This window comes from Hipposideros armiger, unplaced genomic scaffold (assembly GCF_001890085.2).
Source record: "Hipposideros armiger isolate ML-2016 unplaced genomic scaffold, ASM189008v1 scaffold_1967, whole genome shotgun sequence".
Classification (NCBI taxonomy): domain Eukaryota; kingdom Metazoa; phylum Chordata; class Mammalia; order Chiroptera; family Hipposideridae; genus Hipposideros; species Hipposideros armiger.
This window is the reverse complement of record NW_017733317.1, coordinates 14508-21727: the sequence shown is the minus strand read 5'-3', so window position 1 is coordinate 21727 and position 7220 is coordinate 14508. Positions and strand designations below refer to the sequence as shown.

Sequence of the window (7220 nt, the reverse complement as noted above, 5' to 3'; positions counted from 1 at the left end):
TAAGGCTAAAGCTTAAAAACAAAGTGTTAAGTTAAAAAATAAGTAGCAAGATCTATGGTACAACATCATTTCTGCAAATTTAAAGCAGTACACACACACACACACACACATATAATAGTACTATATGCCTTATAAAGACATACACACATCCGAGAATGCCTTCAGGCACATTAAATCGGGTTCCTGTAAGGCAGAGAGGAGTGGGAGAGGAGATCAGAGCTAAAGGGGGAATAAATAAAGAAGAGGAAAACTGGACAAGGCCCAGTACTGCTATTGAGGAGCATAATTAACCCAACCCCCTCTATCTAAGATCCAAACGAGGAAATAAAAATAGGCCTATTTTACAAATGTTCCTTTAAATACTAGTTGCATTAAGTCTTTCAGGGCCATAGCACCCATATCTCTCCAGAGTGAGATCCCATTTTGCCAATGCCTGTGCCTTGCTTTCCTCACCTGTAAAATATGGATAATAATACTACTGTTCTGATGGTGTTGTTCGGAATTAAGTAGACAAAATATATGTAAAACATTTAGAATGTGTATGTCATGTAGTAAGCATTTTAAAAATGTTGGATATTATTGCTGTTATTATAGTAGTGTTTTTATTATATAACATCATTTTGAGGAAAGGTAGAAAAAGACTTAAGGAATTGATCCTCTATTTCAACTTATTCTCTACTAGAAATTTAGGGAAACACTAGCATTTATCCTAGGAAACTGAAATCAAAAGGAATAAGTGGAAATGATAAATGTCAATTAGAAAATAAAGTGAATTACAAGAAAGGTTGTGGATTGGATTCTAATCACTAGGTCAGTGTTTCCAGACGTTGTCTAATGATAACAATCATCTGAATGCTTGAGCAAAACAAAACAAAGCAGAAACAAAACAAAAAACAAAGTACATCCTGGAGACAATTTAAAATGTCAGTGGTTGCCAGGGATTAGAGAGGAGGGGGAATGGAATAGGTGGAACACAAAAGATTTTCAGGGCAATAAAACTATTCTGTATGATACAGTAATGGTGGATACATGTCATTAGACATTTATCCAAACTCTTAGAATGTGCAACACTGAGAGTGAACCCTAATGTAAATTCTAGACTGGATGATAATGATGTGTCAATGTATGTTTATTAATTGTAACAAATGAACAACTCTGGGGCTGGATGCTGATAGTGAGTGGCCAGGCTGTGTTTGGGGATCAGGGGACGTCAGGGAGTATATGGCAATTCTCTGTGCTTTCCACTCAATTTTATTGTGAAAATAAAACTGCTCTAAACAATAGAGTCTATTAATTTTTTTGAATTAAAACAAAACAGAAGAGTCCCCAGTTTCATCCCACACCTACTAAATCAAAAGGAACCTGGAAATCCTTATTTATAAAAAAGGTATAGCCTAATACTGATGCTCAAGCAAGTTTAGGAAACTGCACTAAGCTAAGATCACATTTCTTCAAAAGTCAAAGATACAAGACAACCTATTCATATGCTGGCTCTGCTGCTAACCTCATCTATTATCATTCCATAAAAGCAAACTCCTGCTTCCTCTGGCTTCAGGCCTTTCCCAGCTGCCCAACCCCATTCTCTTGGACCCACCTTTCATTTTCTGTGGCCAATCAGTCACAAGTCCTGTGAAGCTTTACTTTCAATTTTTTGTGTGTGCCTTTCTATTTACTGTTATAATAATCTTCCTAAAGGGCCAGTATTTGTAACAGGCACTATGCAGAACTCTCCTTGGCCTTCCTGACCTGTTCAGCAGTAGAGTGTAAATTCCCATTGGGTCCACTCTCTTCATTGACCCTTGGGTATAGGCCTTTGTTCATGTGCTTCCCCCAGTCAAAACTGCCCTTCCTCCTTCACTCGGTCTCCAAATATTATTGATACCTTTCTTTCCATAGATGCTTCAGCCCACATGGCCATCACATTTCTCTGGCATCTATAAGATTCAATATCTGTTGTTTGCTTTGACGCTTAATTATGTATTTTCTTCCTTGTATTTTATCTTAACTATTTTATATTATGTTCTATTGTGACAAGTCAATGAAAGATCCTGAAGGACAATAGTATCCTCTTAAATGAATGGGTGAATTTATCAAATAGCACTATTTCTGGGGTGAAGTACATGTTCTCTTTGAGGAAAAAAGCTTCGTATGGTTTGGCCCATGTATTCTGGAGGCATCTGGCATCTGTGTGTTTAGAACATTGAAGACCAATTCTAGACATTTTCCTGTGTATTTTTCATAGCTTTTCTCCACAAAGTTGTACTATGAAATGAGCCTTTTGTTCTTTTGCTTTCAAACAAATGCCAGTTCATTGCAAGTAAATTGCTCACCTAATGAATTAGCATGTGACTATGGTATCCAAAGCTGAAAGTGAAATATAGAGTCTAATGAAGAATTTTGTGCTGTTTTCAACAGCAAGAGGCTCTATGGGGGGAAGTAGTTTGGTGACTTCAAAACCTGCAGTTTAAGAGATATCTCAATGATTTGGAAAACTGAGAGGGGATATTTAAAATTAGGACTTCACTGGAAAATCTAGAATGGTGGCCACCACGTTCTTCAATGACTCACACTATGCTATAATTATGCAGGATACAAAAGCAGAAGGCATGGAAGGTCCCTACTTTTGAAGAGTTTACAGTATTGTTGGGAAGATTGGACTTCCATAAAGAAAGTAATTATAGGGATTTTAATAAACAACACTAAAGAAAATAAAATCCTGCAAGAATTTTCTCCAACAGAATGAGCCAACACTTTGTATATAGTATTTCAGATCCTCACTAACCATTTGAAGAGGGCATTATCATTTCCATTTTAGAGATGAGGAAATGAAGTTCAGAGAAGTTGAGTGACATGCTTAAGATTACCCAGTTGATACTCTGTGGATGAAAGATTTGCAACAGGGTTCTATCAGTCTCCAAAGCTTCTACTTTTTCATTTCGTTACATTTCGGTGTTGATCCATTCTTTCTTCTCCTGAACCATAACAGATCTTGCAAAATGATGGTAAAAGTATTGTTGTTCTAATTTAAAATATGTGTGCAAAGAACCAAAATTGGTCATATTATGGGTTTATCTGTTTTTCAAAGTTGTCTTTAAAACTGTTACAATATTTTACACATAAAAGAAGGAAACAGGTGACACTAAAAATAGAATGTGTTACATTTGAATCACCCACTCTTTTTTGGCTGTCATTTAATTAAATCATTTATTTTCTCTTAAAGGCCATTATATGGAATGAGAAAGATGAATAAAAATAAACTGATTCATGATTTTTTGGAATTAGTTTCAAGAGGTGATGTAGAACTCATCTGTGACCATATTACTAAAGTTCATTCCATCCTTGGAAACCTTGACTTTCAGCATCCCAAAACTGGGAATACACCACTTATTACTGCAGCAGAAGAAAATCTAACAGAGGTAACATGTGGTGTTCAGGGGCCCATGGGCAGTCTTCTAAGATAAGTATTCCAAGATGGGGTGATTGGGGATAGCATTATCAGCCACTTCCATGAAAGAATGTCTGAAGGCATGAAGCAGGAGGGTGAGGGTAGAGGTAAGGGGTGGGGGGTTAGGAAGAGAGAACTGGGAGACCTTAAATATAATCTAGACAGTTGCCATATTTATCTGTTCCCTCACTCAGTCAACAAATATTCCTGCTGTACCCAAGGCAATATACTAGACTTCATGTTAGATACAAAGTTGAATCAGATGTCACCCTTGAGGAGCTAATGGTCTAGTGGGACCACATAATGGAGCATGAGTTTTTCCTCCTATTAACTTCCCACCCTCAGCCCCATCAGTACCTGGAAATTTGTTCCCTGCTCTAACAAATGCATATGATCCTGAAAGTAGGGAAAGAGGAATACATAAATAACAGTAAGATGTAAAAGGGCAGATGATTGTCCTCTTTGTTTTAGCTATATACACAGCTAGAGTGCCTGACACATCTAGATGCTTCATAAATATTTATTAAATGAATAAACTAATGAGCAAATAATCCATTTCGATCTTATTGATCATTTATACCATAGTGTATGGAACTTGTAAGATCCTTTTTAAGAACGCAGGAGAAAGTGGTAACAATATCAGCACTTGGAATTGAGGAGAGGCAGCAAGGAGGTGGCTACAAGGGTTATAGAAAAGGGCTTAGAATGAGGTAACTATGGTGAAAGAGACGAATTTCACTCAGCTATACAGGTCGGTGCCTCTACTACAAGTTCTTGGGGGTTTAAAGGCAAGTGGACCCTTAACCCTGTCTGGCAATATCAATTAGCCTCTCTCTTGACTCATTCTTAGCTCTTTTTCTCTTTTGATTCTTTTCTATTAACAGCTTTTAAACAAACTGTAAAATATTAGCATATATGCTTTTAAAAAGAAGCATGTATGTACAATTAAAAGAAAAATGAGACTAGTGCCCATGTATCCACCATCTAAGCCAAAAATTAGAAAACTGCCATTCCTGAATTGCATCCTCCCCGTTCATAATCATTATCTTGAATTTTGTGTTAATTTCTTGCATGGGTTTCTCTGTAACTTGCTTCTTCTGTTCACTATTATGTTTTTGAGATTCACCCATCTCAACACATGTAGCTGTGGTTTTTCATTTTTACTGCTATCTAGTATTCCACTTATGCCACAGCTTATCTGTCTATTCTGCTTTGATGGACAGGTGGGTGGTTTTATATTTATGTTATTGCAAACAATGATGTTAATTTGCATTAGCATTTAATATACTCAGATACCTCCCTTCTGATGACACATAAATAAACAAACACCTTCACTGACCTCACATCTTCCTCCAACCACTTTCATTCCTCTTTCACACCTCTCCACTTGCAGGCTGCTGAACTATGAAAGATCTGAGATTTTATCCTAATTGTAAACTAACAAGTTTGCCTGCCACAATTTCTTGGATTCTTGGCATAAGAAACAAAAATGGGTCAGAAACAAAGGGTACTTTATTACTCATAACATTAGCATTAGTCAGAGTATTATCAGTTTTGTGTCAGTCCCCTAAGCTCTCATTCCCATGGGATGATAGGAAGGGGACCTGATGACCCTTGCTCATACACTGATTGGATTGCAGGAGAGGAACCCTAAACTTAGGGAACCGAATTTTTTAAAATGGTCAGTAAGCAAACTTACCCTTTACTTCAGAAGAAGACACGATCTCTATTCAAGTTTATTCACAATACAAACAAGCTTGAAAATAGAGTCTGGGACAAAGGCAGTTAGTGTTTCTGCTCATAAGACCTGTAGAAATGTGAGAGACCTACGGAAACTTGTCTCCTAAAAATATCTACCCTTCATTTCTACGTTGTCTTGGTTTCTGCTGAAATTTCCCATGAGTACAGCCCTCTGTTGGTTACTCTGATTAATCTGACCAACAGAGGCTGGGGCCAAATCTGTCAACATGTCTCATACAACATTCAGTTAAAGCTTCTATCAATAGGACTCCAAGCTGCGGAATGAAGCCATACCATAGGCTAGCATTAACCATACCACCCAGGGTCCTGGACCCCTCCAGGTGAACAAATCCTATAAACTATCAGGGTTTGCCCTAGAAAATCAGGCGGTTTCTCCTTAAGCTTCCCTCTTGATGTTCCCATTGGTCTGGAGCATAAATCCAGGTACAGTAGCATGTATTAGCTATTGCACAGACTTCAATTTGGCCTGCGAGGAAGAAGTCTAGGGCAATTCTATCATCCACAACAACCCTGGCCAGTGATTTGATAACTGATCTGAACGTCTTTCAGAGGTGAAGTGGTATCACTAATAACTTCAGCTAAAGTCAGGGACAAATTTTGTTCTACTTTTTCTATTTGGACAACTGCTGTCTTAAGGATAATTATCCACAGAGTGCACACAAATGATAAGTCAGCTATCCCTCTGGAAGCTCCCCCAAATAACCAATGGTAGCTTCATTTTGAGGAGAGCTCTGAAGTCAGCTGAGGCTGCATCATTTACTGATGGTACTTCCTTAAAGATGTGAAGGTCTCTTATGACCACCATGTTTTCAGGAGGGATGCAAATTAATGCCAGGTTCCCATGTAAGAAGTATTTTCCTTGGGGATGAGGGTGGGGGTGGGGCAGAGAGTGGTATTTACAATTATTGTCCTCCGCCCCCCCTCCACCCCGCCAAGTGGGCCTTACGTTAGTAAGGGGGCTCAGGATGACAGTGCCTCCATGTGGCCTCTCAGCTGACTGGTAGACCTGAAGATTTCCCATTCAGTCTGAATAATTGAGTCTGGCCCTTGATTTGGGAGGATTATCAGTCTTGTTTGTCCATGCTAATAGCCTAGTAGTGTTCATTCACCCCACAGAATGAGTGAGTGATGGCTACAGGAATGGGAGTAAGAAGAAATCTGGAGGTGTAGAAAACAATTTTACATGAACGGTACAAGAGCTGGGGTTTTCAGCCACTGTTGCCAATAGACTTCTTGGTAAGGCTAAGGGAATTGGTAATCAAATCTTGATTGGGCTATCTGGCCAACCCAACAGTCAGTTAAATTTAAGGTACTTGCAACAGTTTTGGAGAGCCACACCAGGACATTTTCTTTCATGAGGAAAGCTCCCAGGGTGGTTCTGAAGGACAAATATCATTAATGTCCCTCCCTCCCCTGAACCTCACAGGCTCTAGGATGTTCTCTCTTTAGGTAGCAGGGTTGTTTCTCTCCCTCCACCACAAAGCCTCTTTTTCCCATTTTAGTAGCTACAACTTCACCCCTGTATCAGAAACACAGAATTTTTCACTTTGTGTGCAGTCTATCTTGGTGCTCGTGTTGCCATATCTGATTATAGTGGGTCCAGGCAGCAGTGGAGGCAATCTGGATCGTACAGGGTCAATTAATAGTTTTATTCCAGTCTGTCTCATCAGAGAACAGATCCTTGCTATGGATTTCTACATGAGTTGACCCAGACAGTTTGTTTCCACAGTTCATAGCCTCAAAGAGGTGTTTTTAATCTGCCAGTCTGTAATTTTCCAAGTGGCTAGGCCATTGGCAGCAGCCCAAGAATCAGTGCAAATGTAACAGGATTCATCAAGGGAAGTAGTAGCTAGAGCAGTGGTTCTCAACCTTCCTAATGCTGCGACCCCTTAATACAGCTCCTCATGTTGTGGTGACCCCAACGATAAAATTATTTTCATTGCTACTCTATAACTGTAATTTTGCTACTGTTATGAATCGTAATGTAAATATCTTTTTGTTTTCTGATGGTCTT

At 38.8% G+C, this 7220-nt stretch overlaps 1 protein-coding gene across 1 annotated transcript in view; it reads left to right on the top strand.

The window, feature by feature from the left end:
* The window catches only part of LOC109378417 (26S proteasome non-ATPase regulatory subunit 10-like), a gene marked incomplete at its 3' end in the record, with an annotated part of 30644 nt that overhangs the window by 9273 nt on the left and 14151 nt on the right, over nucleotides 1-7220 (top strand). Inside the window, exon 2 of the mRNA XM_019634813.1 lies at nucleotides 3221-3416. Within this exon, the coding sequence (XP_019490358.1) occupies nucleotides 3234-3416 (183 nt within the window). The remainder of the gene's footprint in view (nucleotides 1-3220; nucleotides 3417-7220) is intronic.